The 21,988-nt window shown below is 41.7% G+C and overlaps 1 protein-coding gene across 2 annotated transcripts; it reads right to left on the bottom strand.

The window, feature by feature from the left end:
* Positions 1 to 450: 450 nt before the first annotated feature.
* crem (cAMP-responsive element modulator) lies at positions 451 to 19,989 on the bottom strand. 2 transcript variants are annotated; one of them, NM_001173566.1, is given in 8 exon segments: positions 451 to 3,439; positions 3,839 to 4,001; positions 12,256 to 12,432; positions 12,950 to 13,092; positions 15,273 to 15,364; positions 16,221 to 16,352; positions 16,621 to 16,741; positions 19,928 to 19,989. In NM_001173566.1, coding segments are annotated over 7 exon segments (969 nt in total). In that variant the 5' UTR covers positions 16,738 to 16,741; positions 19,928 to 19,989; the 3' UTR covers positions 451 to 3,294.
* Between the last annotated feature and the right edge of the window lie 1,999 nt (positions 19,990 to 21,988).

Below are 21,988 nucleotides of genomic sequence, written 5' to 3'. Positions count from 1 at the left end.
GCTCGTTCAGTGCGTGATTTCCTGCAAGACAGGAATGTCAGTGTTCTGCCATGGCCAGCGAAGAGCCCGGATCTCAATACCATTGAGCACATCTGGGACCTGTTGGATCTGAGGGTGAGGGCTAGGGTCATTCCCCCCAGAAATGTCCGGGAACTTGCAGGTGCCTTCGTGGAAGAGTGGGGTAACATCTCACAGCAAGAACTGGCAAATCTGGTGCAGTCTATGAGGAGATGCACTGCAGTACTTAATGCAGCTGGTGGCCACACCAGATACTCACTGTTACCTTTGATTTTGACCCCCCCCTTTGTTCAAGGACACATTATTCCATTTCTGTTAGTCACATGTCTGTGGAACTTGTTCAGTTTGTCTCAGTTGTTGAATCTTATGTCCATACAAATATTTACACATGCTAAGTTTGCTGAAAATAAACACAGTTGACAGTGAGAGGAGTTTTTTTTGTTGCCGAGTTTAATTTTGGTCATGTAGTGTATGATAATAATTTGAGTCTCCAATTTACATTTACCATGTTACGTCTTTGAGACCAGGCTGATTTCAGTGGTAAGGCATTGTGTTGAACAGACTTCAGTCCATATAGGGTATAGTTTGACTATGAATCTTACAAACAATTTCACTGTAAATTCATACTCTGGTATGAACTTTAGGAAATTTTATTAGAAATAGTATATTTTTTTACAATTTTCAAACATAGCAGGATCAATACGAGCTGAACAACTGGTTAAGAGCTAACCTGTTTGACATACTCTTCAATTCTATCCAACAACATTTACTGAGATCAATTTTCTTTTTCATCTTATTTGACATCTCACCTGAAATGTATAACCACTGGCATGACAACATACAAAGGACATACGTGTAAAACGGAAAGAAAGGTTATCACAAAATTCAAAGCACGCGAGAGGGTGCAAAATCATGCAAGCAGAACTGGTGTGAGGAAAGAAAATGAAGCTGCATCATCAGTCAAGTCTGTGCTCTCATGGACATTCATTAGCAATACCCTTTAAACAGAGCAGTCATGAACTCTATGCATGTCCCACTATTCCTTATTTAGTGCACTACTTTTGACCAGGGCCCATAAGACTCTGGTCAACAGTAGTGCTCTATAAAGGGAACAGGGGGCCATTTGGGACACAGACTACCTGTTATTAGCAAGTAATTCACATACATTTTTTATAAAGACAGTCAAAATACCCAAGCATTAGCTCATCAGTACTTTCCGTGGTTGTATTTTGTTTTTTTTAAACATGTGTACAGTATACTGGCACAGCACAGTAATGTTCCAAGACAGACAAAGTGGAGAACGATTGGTGAGCTATTCAGTAAACGGAAAATGTAGCCATTTTGAAAGAGTAGCATAGCAATAGTCATTTCAACATGGTCTTGGTAAGATAAGATTCCTCAGATGGCTATAAATATATAATTATTTAATTTAAATTCCTCTGAGGGGCATGTCATGTTTATTTTCTTATTTGAACTGTGCCATTTGAAAAGAGCACATCAAGTAAAAGGCATACATGCTGACCACACCACTCGCGTCGCGTGCGATGCAAAATAGAACTTGGTTCTATTTGTGACGCTCAACGTGCTGCAAGTCCTGCCTCTCAAATCTCATTGGATTTTAGGAGCAAATACCGACGTCCCATCTCCTCATTGGTTTTAAGGAGCATATACCCATGTGGGTGATTGAAAGATGAACTGAGGTCCACACTCTGGTCGGTTGTAGTAATGCTGTAAAGTCGGTTTCCAACCTCCATATGAAGTCCAAAGAAGAAAAAGAAGCCTGAAGGAAGGAGGAGAGATGAGGAGAAACAAATTTGGTTTACCATTTTATCTGTGGATTAAATTGTCAGAGTAGAGGACCTTGTGCATTTCAGGTAAAATATCAACCCAATGTTTATATCCCAGGACAAATAAGCTAGCAACAGCAAGCTGGCGCGCTAAATTGCCATAAAATGTTTAATGCTTTTTGACCGCACGAGTGCGGTTTGGTCAGCATGTTAGATAGATCCTTGACACTGGGTCTTACACATTAATTCAAGTAAAACATTAAAAGGCCCAGTGCGGTCAAAAACTAGATTTGCCTGTGTTTTAAAATCATTTCAAAACTATGAGGTTGGAATTATACTGTGAAATTGTAAAAAAAATGACAATGCCCTTTTTGTGGAAGAGCTGTTTGAAAAGACCACCTGAAATTTCAGCCCGTTTTGGTGGGATGGTGTTTTGGTCTTAAATGAGTTAATAGACCTGTAAGAAAGAGCGTTCCAAACCTCTCTGCCAATAACAGCTCAGACCACTCCCAGACAGCCCAAGCTAAATTTTTGCTTGAGAAATACCTCTTTGCTAAGAAGCAAATTTTATTAAATTTTTTTACCACTAATTGAAAACAATCACAGTAAGGTACGTCATTGTAACCCAGGAATTAGTTGCTATGGAGATAAAAACAGTTGCATTGGACCTTTAAGTCAAACATTTTTGAATTGACTCATATGGCCAAATACAGCATTCCAAAACTTCAATGATTCAGAAAGTGTATTTACTCATCACACTTCGTCCTGAAAGAAGGGGTTAATCTAATTTCACAAAGGAATGTTGACTACAGCCAAGGTGAGAAGAGAAGTATAGTAATATAAGAACAACTCTAGCTAGCAGTGAAAAGTAAAGATAGGTTTAGCCTGGTCCTAGATCTGTTGGTGCTCTTGCCAACTTGATTGGTTTCATTGTCAAGCCAAACATGACAAGAAGTAACAAGGAGTTGGCATGATAGCATAAACAGACTGGCACTTAGGCTAAGGTAGGTTGGCTTGCTGGTGAGTCTGCTTGCACAAACTTGCTGGCTGATAATGAGGCTCTATCGCAGGTCTTTAGCTTTTGCTTCTCCACTGTGGTGAGTCAGTGGTGGTGAGCGGTGTGCCTTCAGGAAGCACATGTACTTCCTCTTCCTCTGCAGGCTGGCTTCTCATTGGTTGCCTCCCTGAAAATAGCAAAAACAAAACGCGGCTGGGCGAGACTTGTGTATTCACTTGCAAGCGCATGAGTGAGGACAGACAGGGGCCCTGGGCCAGAGCAAGACTTGACTTGTGCCCGGAGAGCACAAGCCTATGGCCGCCTGACAACCTCTGATGCAGTATCAAAGTGACTGGGCCTGAAAAAGCAGAGTAGACAGTGAAAGTAGTTTTTGTTCCAGTCTTTTAGAGCAGTCAGTCTGTAAACGGAACTATATGAGCCTTTTCAGTAGGATCTCTCTCTCATGGCACAAGGCTGAGTACAGCTACTGAGCTACTCGTTCTTGTGGCAGTAAATGTCCTTTAATGCTCGGAGTTCCTCGATGAGGGTCTTGTTTTGGTTTTCCAGCACACCCACGCGGTTCTCCAGACACCGGACATACTCTTTCTTTTTCCTGCGGCACTCCCGTGCAGCCTCCCTGGAGAAGACGGGGGAAAAGAGATGGTCAGTGTGAGAAATTCCAGCACTAAGCACCAATCAAAAGTTAACAAATACACCTCAGACGATTCACATAACATCCACTCAACCTTTACAGCTAACCAATTATCAAAAAAAATAAAAATAAAAGAAAAGAGTGCTTTAAAAATCTACAGGAAAGTGAGGAAACCAAAAGATGAGTATGAATGATTTCAAAATCTATTCCCCTTTCTCAGTTGTTAGCCAAATTCAGAGCAATTCAAGTCAAATCTGTGTCTGCGTCCCAAAAGGCACCCTACTCTCTATAGTGTACTACTTTTGATCAGGGCCTCTGGTCAAATGTAGTGCACTATAAAAGGGAACAGGGTGCCATTTGGGACGCTAACTGCGTCCGTCTCACCTGTTCTTCATGAGGCGGACCTCCCTCTTGCGTGTGACCTCCTCAGTGTGCACCGGGGGGCTGTGCATGGACAGGGAGCCTGGGGACGCAGCCATCACCAGGCCCTGGGGCAGGCCCGAGGTGGGCGAACGCAGCTGGTACGCTGGCATATCTCCAGTGGCAGCTAGAGAACACAGACAGAACATCAGGGTTAGTTTTGATAGTAATTTACTTAAATCAAGTTCATCACTTGCACAGAGAGACAGACAGGACATCAGAATACAAATTCTCACTTGTAATGACAACTGTATTTAGCTTGCTGGGTGAAAATCAAGTACTGCATTTTTTTTTTTTCAAATCACAAAGATTACTCATCTATCTATAATAAGCAACTGTAAATTAGACAAACACAAAATACAAATATAGTAGATGGGAATCCTTAACGGCGAAACAACAACTGACCACTTTCTATTAAAACGACCAGACAAGCCCAGATTCCAACAGACACAAGTGAATTAAGCAAAACAAACCTAATTTAAATTGTTATTTTTCTACAGACAGATTTAAGATCACAGCACAGCTGCCAAATTAGGGAGAGTACCGTAGGTTTGAGTAGTTCTGTCAAATCTGGACTGGGAGAGTGAGAATTCATCCCAAATGGCACCCTATTCCCTCTGGGCCCTGGTCAAAAGTAGTGCACTATAAAAAGGAATATGGTGCCATTTGGGATGCATTCAGAGCGTGATCCATGACGAGAGCCAGGAACCCTCACTTTTGACCCCTCTGTTAAAAGATTAACCAATGGCCTGTGACTTAACACCAGGATTGATAGACAATCACCTTGCCCAACACAGTAGGCCTAACTCAATTAAAAACCATTTCACTGATTGGTTGATGTCATAAAAAACCTCTGAATAAGCAGCTTATGTAACCAGTGTTCTTGTCTTTATCAGATTATCAATGTGCACATTGACATTAAAGAATAGAGGATATTAGCTTTATAGGCGATGGGGGGGGGGGGATTAATTACTACAATTATGTGAAGACAATTGTCATTATCTGGTTACTGGGTGGATAACTGCCATCAAAAGTGAAAGAGACAGCATCACTGATAGCAGCCTACATTATTTGGTGATGATTAATTAAAAAAACAATTTAAAAGTACAAAGAAATCCCCGAGGTTGCCAGGGGGTAGTCTAGTGGTAGTGCTGCCGCCCCTGAACCACATATGGCCCTAGAGAGCGGTTCAATCCCCCATTCCTCGACTCACTTTCTATACTGTATACCTCTAAATCTAGTTCCCAATCTACCATACCAGTCAAAAGTCATCAAGGCAAAGGGTGGCTACTTTGAAGAATCTCAAATATAAAACACATTTATTTGTTGTACACTTTTTTGGTTAATACATCATTCCATATGTGTTATTTCATAGTTTTGATGTCTTCACTATTATTCTACAACGTAGAAAATAAAGAAATACCCTGGAATGAGTAGGTGTGTTTTGACTGTTACTGTACATTTCTGACCCGTTTCGGCATTTAAATTTTTTTTTTTGAATACCTCCATATTTTTTTTTAAATCTGAGGATAACACATAAAAGCGTAAAATACACTTATTTCCAATGTGCTCCTCGGTTTAGAAATTGAGATTGTCATCCGATCGCTGGTATTTTGATAAATACCTTTCTAATCTCTTCTAATAGTAACTGCAAAGTAACTACAGGAGTGAAAAAACTAAAGATGTTTGTCACAAACTATCATCATGCTTACAGTGCCTTCAGAAAGTATTCACAACCCTTGACTTTTTCCACATTTTGTGTTACAGCTCGATTTAAAATTGATTAAATTGAGATTGTGTGTCACTGGCCTACACATAATAGCCCATAATGTCAAAGTGTAATTATGTTTTCAGAAATGTTTACAAATGCGTCGCAGTGCTTGAGCCGTCACTACAGACCCGGGTTCGATCCCAGGCTGTGCCACTGCCTGCCGTGACTGGGAGACCCATGAGGCGGTGCACAATTGGCCCAGCGTTGTCTGGGTTAGGGGAAGGTTTGGCCGGCCAGGATTTCCTTGTCCCATCGCGCTCTAGTGACTCCCTGTGGCAGGCTGGGCGCCTGCAAGCTGACTTCGGTCGGTGTTTCCTCCGACACATTGGTGTGGCTGGCTTCCGAGTTAAGCGAGCAGTGTTTCAAGAAGCAGTGCGGCTTGGCATGGTCGTGTTTCGGAGGACGCATGGCTCTCAACCGTCGCCCCTCCCGAGTCTGTAGGGGTTGCAGCGATGGGACAAGACTGTAACTACCAATTGGGTATCACAAAATTGGGGAGAAAAAGGGCAAGAAAAAAATGTAAAACTAAACGCTGAAATGTCTTAAGTCAATAAGTATTCAACCCCTTTGTTATGGCAAAACGAAGTAAGTTCAGGTGTAAAAATTTGCTTAACAAGTCACAAGTTGCATGGACTCATTCTGTGTGCAATAATAGTGTTTAACATTATTTTTGAATGATTTCCTCATCGCTATACTCCACATACAGATAATTGTAAGGTCCCTCAGTCGAGCAATGAATTTCAAACAGATTCAACCACAAAGACCAGGGAGGTTTTTCCAATGCCTCGCAAAGACCGGCACCTATTGGTAGATGGTTAAAAATAGCAAAAAGCTGACATTGAATATCCCTTTGAGCATGGGGAAGTTATTAATTACACTTTGGATGGTGTATCGATACACCCAGTCACTACAAAGAGACAGGTGTCCTTTCTAATTTAGTTGCAAGAGAGGAAGAAAACCACTCAGGGATTTCACCATGAGGCCAATGGTGACTTTAAAACAGCTACACAGTTTAATGGCTATGATATGTGAAAACTGAGGATGGATTAACAACATTGTAGTTACTCCACAATACTAACCTCCACAATTCTTTCCACAGAGTGAAAAGAAGGAAGCCTGTACAGAATAAAAATATTCCAAAACAATAATCCTGTTTGCAAGGCACTAAAGTAAAACTGCAAAAAATGTGGCAAAGAAATTAACTTTGACCTGAATACAAAGTGTTATGTTTGGGGCAAATCCAACAACACACAGAGTACCACTCTTCATATTTTCAAGCATGGGTTCTGTCATAGACTAGGGATTTTTGCATCAGGCGTGTGAATACTTATGTAAATTAGATATTTCAGTATTTAATTTAATACATTTTTAAAAATGTCTAAAAACATGTTTTTACTTTGTCATTGGATATTGTGTGTAGATTGGTGAGAAAATATATTTAATCCATTTTGAATTCAGGCTGTAACAACGTGGAATATGTTGAATAAATCAAGGGGTATGAATACTTTCTGAAGGCACCTATGGCAAGAACAAACAATTATACAAAACAACTATGCTTTCACAAAAATGTTTAAAAAAAAAATAAAACATTTTGGTAACATTTATGAATTGATAATAGCCCAAATGCTACCACTGCACTCGTGTTTTAACGCATGAGTGAGCAAGCATCAGCCTGCAGATGTGAGGGGCTACACCAGGCTGAGCTCTTCTCTCTCTGTCGTCATCTGAGTGGATTACTAAAACTGGCATCGCCGACGCTGTGCTCACTGCTCTCAGAGGGCTCTGTTCTGTCTGTAGCCTAATCACAGCATGACACCCTGCTGACGTCAATCTGGGTCTCACTCGACGCATTTTCATTTCCCTGCCCAGATCTGCTTCCAGGAAACCGGATTGACGTCAACACACATCCACCACCCCTCTCCCTCGCTGATCCAGAGAAGCGTTCTGTTTGAGCATTTCAGGGGGCAGGCAGACCGGTACCGGCGGATTGAGTAAGCTAACCAAACACTTACCGCCTTGTTCGGTCAACAGTTATGTCTAGCTTTTCACTACAGGAATGCTGAATGGCAATTATACAGTACTCTTGCAAGGTGTTCAAGTCTCAGAAAGAACTGTGGGCAAGATGCCTCTGTGGTAGCTAGCTATTAACCCTCAGTCAGTGCACGTCTCAGTTTGCTATTGGTTTCCTCTGTTCCCTTAAAAACATTCAGTATCTTGAAAAAAATACTCTGAAGACGCCAAGCGAACTGGCACCTTTGGTAGACTACATAAATCTTTTTATCAATGCTTAAAAGTTCTGTAAAGACATTTAACCAACCCAACTTTAAAGTCATTCCTCACAAAAACAAAATGTATAAAGATTTATTTTGCCGTCGAAATATAGACGATGCAGATTGATATCTGACTTGTACAACAATGCAGCTATACATTTTCAATTACTGCCAGCATGCAACATTTCATTTTCTATGAAAATCTAAGTCTGAGAAACACTTAGAGAGAAACTTAAAAAAAACAGTTACATACCTGATTCAGTCTCATCTCCAGTAACAGCCATATATTCTACTCTAACACAGGCTCCACAGAACCACACTTTTTCTGTCTTTATCAGACTGTCTTTCTATCTGCCTGTGTGTGTCTCGCTCTGTCTGCATGGAGAGGTCACCCATCAACTTTGCACAAAATTACAATTAGGGACATTGACATCACAATGACATCACTGGCCCTGCTGAAGTCAATAAGACATTCCACCTCTAGGCCCCTCCCCCTGCTCCTCTCCTGGATCAAATGCTAAAGTGGAGCTACACAATGCAGCGAGGCAGGGGGGAGGGAGGGAAAGACGCAGGGAGGGCTAGCTGGATATTTTTAGACCCTATGACGCAACTAGGCAACGGAGATCAAACAGGAGGTTAGTGTGCCCAAATAACAGCAGTAGTAGTACTAATGTGAGCACCCTGATTGAAGCAGTCCCTGAGGATTGGCTTTTACTACTTGTTAGGATATGATTTAAGGTTTTTCATCAGTTTCTCTGGAAAATAAGTCCAGCTGTAAAGAAGTACCATTGAAATACAGGGAAACTGACTGTTAAGGGAAACCATTACAATGCTCTGATGAACTAATCTAAAACCATTCATATACACCACCGTTCAAAATTTTGGGGTCACTTAGAAATGTCCTTGTTTTTGAAAGAAAAGCACATTTTTCATCCATTAATATAATATCAAATTGATCAGAAATACAGTGCAGACATTGTTAATGTTGTAAATGACTATTGTAGCTGGAAATGGCAGATTTTTTATGGAATATCTACATAGGCGTACAGAAGCCCATTATCAGCAAACATCACTCCTGTGTTCCAATGGCACGTTGTGTTAGCTAATCCAAGTTTATAATTTTAAAAGGCTAATTGATCATTAGAAAACCCTTTTGCAATTATGTTAGCACAGCTGAAAACTGTTGTTCTGATTAAAGAAGCAATAAAACTGGCCTTCTTTAGACTAGTTGAGTATCTGGAGCAGCATTTGTGGGTTCGATTACAGGCTCAAAATGGCCAGAAACAAATAACTTCCTTCTGAAACTCGTCAGTCTATTCTTGTTCTGAGAAATGAAGGCTATTCCATGCAAAAAATTGCCAAGAAACTGAACATCTCGTACAACGCTGTGTACTACTCCCTTCACAGAACAGCGCAAACGGGCTCTAACCAGAATAGAAAGATGAGTGGGAGGCCCTGGTGCACAACTGAGCAAGAGGACAAGTACATTAGAGGGTCTAGTTTGAGAAACAGACACCTCACAAGTCCTCAACTGGCAGCTTCATTAAATAGTACCCGCAAAACACCAGTCTCAGCGTCAACAGTGAAGAGGCGACTCCGGGCTGCTGGCCTTTTAAAATGGACAGAAATGTTTTTTCTTTCAAAAACAACGACATTTCTAAGTGACCCCAAACTTTTGAACGGTAGTGTATACTCTATTGTTAAATCATGACACTGGTTGCATGGTACTGTAAGTAACATTACAGGGTCAACCAACCATGATTGACATTTCTTTGAGAAAAACTAGTCATGCTCCAGCCACTTAGAGAGCCTTCTTCTGTTCTTCTGCTAAATGAATGCAAACCCATGACTTAATGAATCACACCATTTCAATGTAATCTAATGAAATAACTAGGAAGCCTAAGGACAGAAAGACCAGATGATTATAAAGTACAGACTGTATCCAAAATGTGAACCCTATTACCCATGGGTCCTGGTCCGAAAGTATTGCATTATATAGGGCAGTGTTCCCCAACTGGGGGCCCACAGGCCGAATTTGGCTTTCAGGTGATTTTATTTGGCCACCTAAGTTCTGAGCATTTATTTTTTTATTGATATTTTAATAAAAAAAACATTTAGTTGCTGGACATACAACTGAAAACACCAGCAAATCAGCTCCAAGTTACTTTAATTTTGGAAATCTGTTCCAAAGTATTCCCACACATGAGAGATACACATTCACCGGCCAGTTTATTAGGTAAACAACCCCGTTCACGAAAATGGATCGCTCCTACAGACAGTGAGTCACGTGGCCGTGGCTTGCTATATAAATACGTCAGACAGTCATTGAGGCATTCAGTTACTGTTCGATTGAACATTAGAATGGGCAAAATGAGTGACCTAAGCAACTTTGAGTGTGGTATGATCGTCGGTGCCAGGTAAGGCGGATCCAGTATCTCAGAAACAGCTGCCCTCCTAGTGCTTTTCACACACAACAGTGTTGAGGGTTTTCCGCAAACTGTGCGACAAACAAAAATCATCCAGTCAGCGGCAGTCCTGTGGGCCAAAACAGCTCGTTGACGAGAGAGGTCGAGGTAGATTGGCAAGAATCATGCAAGTTAACAGGCGGGCCACAAACAGACAAATAACGCCGCAGTACAACGGTGGTGTGCAGAACAGCATCTCGGACAACTAGTCGGTCCTTGTCACGGATGGGCTAGTCGGTCCTTGTCACGGATGGGCTAGTCGGTCCTTGTCACGGATGGGCTAGTCGGTCCTCGTCACGGATGGGCTAGTCGGTCCTCGTCACGGATGGGCTAGTCGGTCCTCGTCACGGATGGGCTAGTCGGTCCTCGTCACGGGGCAGTCGGCCCGCCGGTGGGCAGTCGGTCCTCGTCACGGATGGGCTAGTCGGTCCTCGTCACGGATGGGCTAGTCGGCCCGCACGGGGGCAGCGGCCCGCACGGTGGGCAGGCGCAGGCCACACACACCGGGTTCCACTACTATCAGCGATCACTAACACTGGACAATAAAAGAAAAACATCCTGATTTAGGGAAGAGCATGCCATTTGGGACATAAAGAGATAGGAGTTCATGTAGCTCTTTACACTCATACCTGTGTTCTGGTTGAAAAAGGCAGATTTGGGCACTGATAAGCGCCTAAATTGAAACGCAGTGGCTTTACAGTAACATACTATAAATGATATCAGAGCTCAGGCTCTGTGCTTCACAGTGCTGTATGGGTTTTGACTGACAGCCGTTCTGAACTTGAGCACTGCACGGGTCAAGAAGTTGCACCATCCCTCCTGCTAATTGGGCAACTTTTGCAGATTTTGGGTTGTCTGAGTGAGGGAAATCCTGTAAATGAAAAGGGCTCTATGTACTTTGGAAGATGAGACATTGAGGATTATAATAAATACCACTTTGATGTCATACAAGCGAGCCAAACACTGAGTCAAAATGTGCATTTCACATTTCCATGTCATGTACAGTATTAATGTTTATGATCACTATGTTTGATGTAGTTACAAGATGACATGGCGTCAAACCCTGGGTTGTTCTGAACAGAATGAGCCTGTTTGTCTGTTGTAAAGAGAATTCACTGAGGAACGCACACATGAAAGCACTCATGACTCCTTTCTATGCACACCAAAATAATCTGTTTCTCTGAATTACCTTGTGAAAGCCTAACACTAAGATTTATTTGATAATAAAGCTAGCCATGTTGGCAATAGATTCATTTTAAATAATTCCTACCTGACCCAGATTGTGTTTTTGGATTGAGTAAACAGCGACAGTAATTGTGTGATGGTGGGGATGCAGGGTTGTGTTCCAAACAAAACAACAAGTGTGCTTGCTCTAGTCCCTCAACGGCACAGCTAAAAGAGCTCAAAAAAGTACCTTAGTGTTGAAGACTTCTTTGAGTCATAAAAGTGCATTGAAATGACTTAGGAACTGTGCACTTTGGAGAGATACGTGTCCCCTTGGAGACACCAGTTAGTCCTCTCACTCAAACCCTTATGTTGCACCTACCCCACATGTTCCAAGAATATTCTTATCATATTACTGAATGCATCCACAGTATTTTCAGATTTCGTTATCAACAAATATGGTGAAAAGTACAGTAAACGTAAAATGCACATAAAATCAACATTGTAGTGTTTGGATTCAGTCTTGTCAGATGAACTGTTGTGTCCTCAACTTTAGTCTAATAATTTTCCCATGATCCCCAAACTGTTCCCTTTCAATTGCCACCATGCGTATGTATATGCTTTCCATATTTCCTCTAAGAAACATTTTAATTTAGACGTATCCACATAAGCCAATTCCCACGAGTGTAAAGGGTTCAGTACAGTTCTTACCTTGTATCACCACCTGGCCACCTTGCACAGAGAATAACTGCTGTCCAGAGTCCCCTGCCTGGGCTGCGTACTGCAGGATCTGGGTACCAGAGTTGGACATGGCCAGTGACTGTACACCCTGGAGGCCCTCACTGCCTGGGCTGGCTATCTGGATGGCTCCCCCCTGGGTGATGGCAACTGAAGAGGGACACACGTTTTTAGAAGTAAAGGGTTACTCAGAGGTATATATGGATGTTAGTGTGAATCTAAAAAAGGTCTCTGACCAAAACATGAATAATCAATGTGCAGAAGTAAAAGGGTGTGGGAGTTTATTTTGTCAACGAGTGACAATTGTCACATGCAGTTCTGCATTTTTGAACACTGCGACAAATAGCTCATTACTGTTATCTGCCGTTTCTAAGCAGCACCTTTCGATCTATTAGATTAGATGTTTTCTTCAAATATAAAAAAGAACTGTACTTTATGGATGGTAAGGTTGGGTCACTAGCTTATTGATGCACTACTGTAAAATGGAGAATTTAGCCTCCTCAATGAATCCTCAGTTTAAGATCTCTTACACAATAACACAAATTGGATATAGAACTTGTCACAATAGTGAGTGCAAGTCAACATTTACACCATAGTTGCGTCCCAACTATGGCAACCTATTCCTTGTATAGTGCACCACTTTTGACCAGAGCCTAATGAAACTCACTGTATTGGCCACAGCTGGTCTGATAGATTGAAGTTGGAACTTGAACTGAAGAAACACTGGAGGGTGGAACCTCATCTTCAGGTTTCTCCTCCTCAATTCTCGGAATTGAGGAGGAATCCGATGATAGTTCATTGAGGATTTTTCTGAAGGAAAGAGGAAAGCACGTAATAAACTACTCTGCTTATATTGCTTTGAAATGTCAATGGTTATACAGTGCCTTCGGAAAGCATTCAGACCCCTTGACTTTCTCCATATTTTGTTACATTACATCCTTATTCTAAAATTTATTCCTTTTTTTTCAAATCCTCAGCAATATACACACAATACCCCATAATGACAAAGCGAAAACGCACCTTTAGAAATGTTTGCAAAAGTATTAAAAATGAAAACAGAAATACCTTATTTACATAAGTATTCAGACCCTTTGCTATGAGACTTGAAATTGTGCTCTGGTGCATCCTGTTTCCATTGATCATCCTTGAGATGTTTCTACAACTTGGAGTCCACCTGCGGCTCCCGAATGGCGCAGCGGTCTAAGGCACTGCATCTCAGTTCAAGAGGCGTCACTACAGTCCCTGGTTCGAATCCAGGTCTGTATCCGGCCGTGATTGGGAGTCCCATAGGCCAGCGCACAATTGGCCCAGCATTGTCCGGGTTTGGCCAGGGTAGGCCATCATTGTAAATAAGAATTAGTTCTTAACTGACTAGTTAAAAAAATATATAATATAATAATAATAATAATAATAATAATGAATTGATTGGACATGATTAGGAAAGGCACACACACACCTGTCCATATAAGGTCCCACAGTTGACAGCGCATGTCAGAGCAAAAACCAAGCTCAGAGACAGGATTGTGTTGAGGCACAGATCTGGGGAAGGGTACCAAAACATTTCTGCAGCATTGAAGGTCCCCAGGAACACAGTGGCCTCCATCATTCTTAAAATCAAATAAGTCTGGAACCACCAAGACCTAGAGCTAGCTGCCTGGCCAAACTGAGCAATCGGAGGAGAACGGCCTTGGTCAGGGAGGTGACCAAGAATCCGATGGTCACTCTGACAGAGCTCTAGAGTTCCTTTGTGGAGATGGAAGAACCTTTCCAGAAGGACAACCATCTCTGCAGCACTCCACCTTTATGGTAGAGTGGCCAGACGGAAGCCACTCCTCAGTAACAGGCACATGACAGCCAGCTTGGAGTTTGCCAAAAGGCACCTAAAGACTCTCAGACCATGAGAAACAAGATTCCATGGTCTGATGAAACCAAGATTCAACTCTTTGGCATGAATGCCGAGTGTCACGTCTGGAGGAAACCTAGCACCATCCACACGGTGAAGAATAGTGGTGGCAGCATCACGCTGTGGGGATTTCCTTCAGCGGCATGGACTGGGAGACTAGTCAGGATCGAGGCATAGATGAACGGAGCAAAGTACAGAGAGATCCTCCTCCAGAGCGCTCAGGACCTCAAAATGGGGCGAAGGTTCACCTTCTAACAGGACAACGACCCTAAGCACACAGCCAAGACAACGCACGAGTGGCTTCGGGACAAGTCTCTGAACGTCATTGAGTGGCCCAGCCAGAGCCCGAACTTGAACCTGATCGAACATCTCTGGAGAGACCTGAAAATAGCTGTACAGCGATTATCCCCATCCAACCTGACAGAGCTTGAGAGGATCTGCAGAGGGGAATGGGAGAAACCCCAAATACAGGTGTGCCAAGCTTGTAGCATCATACCCAAGAAGACTCTAGACTGTAATCACTGACAAAGGTGCTTCATCAAAGTACTGAGTAAAGAGTCTGAATACTTATGTAAATGTAATTACATTTTTTAATTTTTTCAAATTTGCTAAAATATCTTTTTACTTTGTCATTATGGGGTATTGTGAGTAGATTGAGGATATTTTTTGTTTTTAATCAATTTTAGAATAAGGCTGTAACATATCAAAATGTGGAAAAAGTCAAGCGGTCTGAATACTTTCCGAATGCACTGTATATCAAAATGGTGTCATTTAGCAGATGCTCTTATCCAGAGCGACTTATAGGAGCAATTAGGATTAAGTGCCTTGTACAAGAGCACAGACATTATTCACCTAGTCGGATCGGGTATTCGAACCAGTGACCTTTCGGTTACTGGCCCAACACTCCTAACCGCTACACTACGTGCTGCCCCAAATATATAAACTTACATCTTGTTCCATTTATAGTGCACTACTTTTAACCAGGGCCCATAGGTCTCTGGTCAAAAGTAGTGCACTATATAGGGAATAAGGTGTCCTTTGGGATACATACAATTTGTATATTTGCAATGTTTTCATATCTGCCTACCGATAAGATGGGCGTCTTGAGAGAATCTCTCTTCTTTTCTGTGTGTCTGTGACTGCCGACTCCCCACCTTCAAGCCCAGCTATAGAGGTAATCTGGAGCAAAAAAAAGTCTGAAAGTAATGCATAGACACGGTCCCTGTGTAGGGCCACCTCCCTCCATTTTAAAATATCTTACTGAATACTGAAAAATAACTCATTCCCAAACAGTATAAATCTCAGGTTGTGTTCCAAATAACACCCTATTGCCCTATTCACAGGGCTCTAGTCAAAGGTAGTGCACTATATGGAATAGAGTGACATTTGTGACTCATTCTTTGTTGGGGAGTGTGATTTAGAGAAAAAAATAGGAAAATGAGCGTGACATGTGCTGATTTGTCTAATGCAAGCAGACAGTGTGTTTTCTAAGAGACTGCCAGACACAATACAACATCCGGTGCATGAAGGTCAAACTGATTAGCTTAAATCACAGACAAGGCTAAACCCATTTCTCAGACAAGGCCAATTAAGTGAGATTGCTACATTAGAATCAGAACACCCACACCTGTAGATGTGAAGATAGCCTTTGTTACATCCTTGGGATCACTGATACACAACATCAGAAACTACTAGCCTGGCCCCAGATATGTCTGTACTCTTCCTAACTCCATTGCTGTCATTGTCAACGACATGACAAAGAGTGACAAGAATTTGACATGATGGGACAAACAGACTGGCACTCAGGCTAACAAAATACAGCTACAAGTACTCAAAACCATTCTGGAATTGTTCTATGGGGGGAAAAAACAAACTACTGAATTACTGTATTGAGCCAAGACGAGTGACCCTTGAGGCTGCATCCCCAATGACACCTATAGACCACTACTTTCAAAAGTAGTGAACTATAGGGAAGGAGGTGCAAGTTGGGACTCAACCTGAGGGTATAAGGAAGGGATGGAGCTCTAGTAGCTACCTGTACAGTCTGCATCTGTGGTGACTGGATGACAGAGGCCTGAGGAGCCTGGATGACAGCCTGGACCTGAACTGTCTGCTCAACAGGTAACTGCACCACTGTCATGCCAGCGGAGTCTCCTGTTCCGGAAACCTGGAGAAAAACAAGACGTTCAATTGATTTTACAACCCATTAACAATATTTCAGAAAAGGATACTACAGCATCAGTGTGTCTAAATGTGCTTGTTTGTGCCATCATGCCAACTCCTTGTCATTTATTGTTGCGTTTGGCTTGACAATGAGAAACGGAGTTGGCAAGAACACCAACAGATTTGGGACCAGGCTTTAGATCCTGATGCATCTCTGAATATAAGAGTGATGAGTGATAGTGGCCACAACACACACTACACAAAAGCGCTACCTGAGTATGTACAGCAGTCGGTGAGTTGGAGTCGCTCTGACTTGGTTCTTCATCAGAGAGAGAGTAATCAACACTTCCATCCTGCTGTGATGACGCAACCGCTGTGTCCATGGTCATCGGACTAGAAATGTCAGGAAATTGAGCACAATTGAAGGGGAAGTTAATCATTTTTTTCTATGTGTCCTTATTTTCACTCTTCCTGTAGCTTGTAGTTGATCCCCCAAACCATAATTTTTTATATTTTGTATCATGACAAAGGAAATTGGTTGTCACATTTTTCTGAATGATCACTTGCAATTGACTATAAAGCATATAAGAAAACACTCCACACCAACTCATATTACATCAAAATCTCATCCTAAATGTTGTGTCTGCACTCAAAAATTCCACTGTGCCATGAATCCATATTTGAATGAAAAACATGAATAAAACTACAACAAAAATGTAAATATGGATTAATGGGACAGTGGAAAAACGAATCCAAGATTGAGTGCAGGGTAGTACTGAGCAATTAACCGAAATGTTGGTTATTTTTCTGTTTTTAAACAACTAATCGAGCAATGTAGGTTCAATTACTTTAATTGAATATATATATATATATATTTTTTTTTTATCTGTGCGCTCGCTGCACAGTTTCTTTAGAGATAATCAGATCAAGCCTGAACTGTGCGATGTAGTACAGAGTTGTAGTTTCCAACAGGCCAATTTTCTAAATAGATGAGCGCAGAAAACGTGGTAATTAACTACAATGACCATAATCCATTGTCCGCCCGCCTACTTGTCCAGTCTGTGGAGCAGACACGGAGAGAGAATGTGCGATCGAGAGGGATAGAAAGCAGTTGCTTCGCGAGGTCTTTACCTTAAAAATAGATGATCTAAGTGATTGATAGTTGGTATTCAGCAGTCATAAAAGTATGCCTTATTTACTTTGAAGAACTACTAAAACAGTGATTTTGTCAGACATCATAGGCAGCAGCGCTATAGAGATGATGACTTGGAATGAAATAAAACAAATGTGATATACACAACTGAAACATTTTATTAAAGTAAAGTGATTAAAATGGTTAATAAGTGATAAGCAGTAATGGACAGTCACTACAAAGGTTGTTGGATCGAATCCCCGAGCTGACAAGGTAAAAATCTGTCGTTCTGCCCCTTAGCAAGGCAGTTAACCCACTGTTGCCCGGGCGCCGAAAACGTGGATGTTGATTAAGGCAGCCCCCCGCGCCTCTCTGATTCAGAGGGGTTGGGTTAAATACGGAAGACACATTTCAGTTGAAGACATTCAGTTGTACAACTGACTAGGTATCCCCCTTTCCCATCATGGGACTTATATTCTGAGTTGTTACAGCATTCAATCCACAAAAACAAAAAAAATCTAAACCCAAAACTGTGATGACTTTTTGTAATCGAATCAACCCAAAAAAAGCACTAATCACTTTTCACTTGTGCAGAGACATCATTAAGAATGGGATTCTGTAATATGAGTTGGTTTGGAGTGTTTTGGAACATTGCCAAAACATGTAGCACCCACCTGGGTGATGCCATGGCTGCTGAAAAGCGCACAAAAAAAAACACCCCAATAGATGATTAGATAAGAACAAATGATGCTCCCTTTGGGAAATGTAAGTCTAAGACTATTTCAATATTATATCATTAGATTAAAGCAATTCATGTTGTCATTTGTACAGAACAACTGCCTGATTACAAAAACAGTGCTGGTTGATTGGGCTGCCATCAAAATCAAATAACATTTTATTGGTCACATACACATGGTTAGCAGATGTTAATGCGAGTGTAGCAAAATGCTTGTGCTTCTAGTTCCGACCATGCAGTAGTATCTAACAAGTAATCTAACAATTTCACATCAACTACCTTATACACACACAAGTTTAAAGGAATGAATAAGAATATGTAACAGAACTGTTTGCACATTTGTTTTATTTAACTAGGCAAGTCAGTTAAGAAGAAATTCTTATTTACAATGACGGCCTACCCCGGTCAAAACCTAACCCAGACAACGCTGGGTCAATTGTGCGCAGCCCTATGGGACTCCCAATCACAGCCAGTTGTGATACAGCCTGGAATCGAACAAGGGTCTGCAGTGACGCCTCTTGCACTGAGATGCAGTACCTTAGATCGCTGCGCCACTTGGGAGCCCATTAGTTAAAGTATTGTGTTAGGGTCCTCCTGTGCTGTAAACCAATTGATTAAACTGGGATACACACTTTAAAGAAATGCAAGGAATGCCTAGTGGCTTTGCATGTTGGAGAACAAATGCCATCAATTCGAGGGCTTTTGAATAAGTTACAAGTGGCCTACTGTCACTACAGAACAAACCCCTTCAGTGACAATGCATTACATGAAACACATTTCAAACGTTTGATTTAATTAAAATATTGAATTAAACATTGTGTGAAACGTGATTGTTGCGTTGGCTTGGTTCATGTTTTCCCATTTTCAAATGGTGCTTTGAGGGGGGGGGGGGGGGGGGGGGGGGGCGACGAGGTCAAAACATGAAGTCAGTGATCTTCAGGTCGGAGCGCTATAAAGAAACCAGAGTTTCCGATTTCGAATTCCGAGTTGGATAACCGTCCCAAAAGATTTTCCCCCGTCAGAGCTGTGCCCCCCGGCATAACTCCCATATAGCAAAGACAGCCGCATGTCTGTCTGAACACAAAAGGGGAGGATCCAGAGTTTCGAAGCTGTCACTCTGAAATTGTTCATTTGTAGCGAGCTAGCTTATAACATCTGTAGCCATATTCAGCACCTAAACAAGATAGACTTTGGGTACATTTATTAACAGGGTATTTTTTTCGTTAGCAGGCCAACTACCTTTCCAAAAATTGAACGCGAATGGAGTAGCGTAATTTATGCAGCTGTAGACAAACGCTCGAGAGAAACTGCGACTTAACACCGAAAAGCATGAAAGGTGGATAGCTAACGTTATTTCTCATGTAACTAACGTTAGCTAGTAGCAGACAGCTGCTAGTTTTTAAAAAGTAATACGGACGCTGGCTGGCAAGCCAATTCACTGTCTATGCCAGTTAGCAAGCGAGCAAACTGTTCCATTCGTGTCTGTGCATAAAGTACTTCAGCTGGCTAACACACAGGAAGGAGATTGTCCACGTAACCAGAGCTAGCAACTAGCTTTAGCTAACATTGTCATTAGCCTGTAGATTCGACTGACAAAACTGGAAGTTTGTCCATGCGTCATTGTAAACGGTGATCTTTCTGTTTTGTTTTCTCTACTTTTTTTTTTCTTTCAGAACGAGTCCCACGACTAGTCTACCGTGTAATAACTTACCAAAGTTTTACGTAGTCAGACTCGTCACTAATTATGGTAGGAGTGGATGGCTCGAGCCTCTGCCCACGTAGTCCCCACGTCAGTCTTGATGATGCAGTGCTAAAATGTCGACCAAGCACTCGTCCTCTCCAACTGAACACTACAGGGGAAAAACTACACATGGGAGGAGCTTTACACGTTACTGTAGATTGAGGACAAATATAATTTCTCTACAATTGTATGACTCTAGACAGCAATGTACGTCACAAAACGACTCGTAAAAACATGTTATAATTAACTTATATTTAGCCTTTTTGATAAAAAAAAAATCAATAGGTTACTGACAAAGTGAAAAATACGTTTAAAAAGTAGACCAAACATTCTGTAATTATCTCAACCATCCCATATGCACAGCACACACTAAATAGTTTGACATGTATATTTTGGAGGCCTAACCTGTAACGTACAGTATTTAAATATGACCTAAATGTGCCATCTAGTGGTTGTAAAGGAGAAGAAAAACACTGCATTGGAAATGTAAACTACTATTTACATAGCGAATTAGTAATAGCGTCTTTTTACAGGTACTAACTCCGCCATTCGTTGGTCAAAGCCTATGGGGAGAATTAATGGCGTTTTTGGATAAACGCCGAAAATAAGGTTTCGTATTATGAGATCATTTATCAGCTAACGTCACTTTTTGTGAATTTTGAATTATTTAATGTGTAACCTTTAACTAGGCAAGCCAGTTAAGAACACATTCTTATTTACAATGGACGGCCAAACCCGGACGACGCTGGGACAATTGTGGGACTCCCAATCACGGCCGATTGTGAAACAGCCTGGACTCGAACTAGGGTGTCTGGTGTGACGCCTCAAGCACTGAGATGCAGTGCCTTATACACCGCTGCGCTACTCGGGAGTCCAAAAACAGGTTTCTTAAGGGTCATGTTAACTGACTGCTATTATCTTATAGAGCAAAACCTATTTCCGGGTTTTAGGACTACACGCTGGCGAGCTCTATGGCAATATTTTACAGAAAACTAAATAGAACGTTTGGATACATCTGATTTTGACCTCCAAAGTAGGCCCACAGTTAATTGACTAACAGCTATTATTTACATGAATGGCTCTGGATTGAACTGTTGCTCTCATTCACTCAAGGCTTCTTATGTATTGACAGTCATAACAAATGGGCTAGATTGAACTAGACACGTTTTCATTGGTAGCACTGGTGCTCCCAACTTTTAAAAGTTAGCACCACCAAACAGAATAGGAGCACCAGAAAAAGTGATTAGCCTTTAATGAATCCTACCTTAGTTTGAAAACACCTCTCCAGCCTCTCCTTTCTTCCAGTGCCAACTTAAACCATATGGGTAAGGTACCAGTTTCAATGGTGTAGCCAGAAATGTGTTGGTGGGTGGCCTTGAAGACATTTTGGTGGATGTACACTACACAAAAATATAAACACAACAATTTCAAAGATTTTACTGAGTTACAGTTCATATAATGAAATCAGTCAATTTCAATAAATCATTTAGGCTCTAAATCTATGGATTTCATATGACTGGGAATACAGATCCTTTTTAAAAAAAGTAGCGGCGGCGATCAGAAAACCAGTCAGTATCTGATGTGACCACCATTTTCCGCATGCAGCGTAACACATCTCCTTCGCAGAGTTGATCAGGCTGTTAATTGTGGCCTGTGGAATGTTGTCCCACTCCTCTTCAATGGCTTTGCGAAGTTGTTGGATATTGGAACACAGTCGTACAAGTCAATCCAGAGCATCCCGAACATGCTCAACGGGTGATACATGCAGCGCTTGACTTGGACTGAAATAGGTGGCTGTACTCATTTTGGGTGCCATTACTGTTTATACTAAGGCGTAGGAGCTCCACAATACTTTTGAGCTAATATTCTACAAGAGGAACAAGAGCTCAAGCAGTAGAACATTTTAAGGTGCCGCGACTCAGATCCAGTGAGCTACTGCCCAAGGCAAGCACTGGTGACATGTCTGGTTGTATGCAAGCCATGGAAGAACTCAGACATTTTCAGCTTCCAAGAATTGTGTACAGATCCTTG

The sequence above is a fragment of the Salmo salar genome, chromosome 14 (genome assembly GCF_965601325.2).
Source record: "Salmo salar chromosome 14, fSalSal1, whole genome shotgun sequence".
NCBI classification, from domain to species: Eukaryota; Metazoa; Chordata; class Actinopteri; order Salmoniformes; family Salmonidae; genus Salmo; species Salmo salar.
This window is presented reverse-complemented; position numbering and strand designations above follow the sequence as displayed.

Excerpts from the sequence above, each read along its gene's own strand:
- crem (XM_014139502.3), bottom strand. The coding sequence starts at position 8,199 with ATGGCTGTTACTGGAGATGAGACTGAATCAG. Across the intron at positions 4,002-8,168 it reads TGGAGATGAGACTGAATCAG|CTGCCACTGGAGATATGCCA; the intron begins GTATGTAACTGT and ends TGTGTTCTCTAG. Across the intron at positions 3,440-3,838 it reads GTCCGCCTCATGAAGAACAG|GGAGGCTGCACGGGAGTGCC; the intron begins GTGAGACGGACG and ends CGTCTTCTCCAG.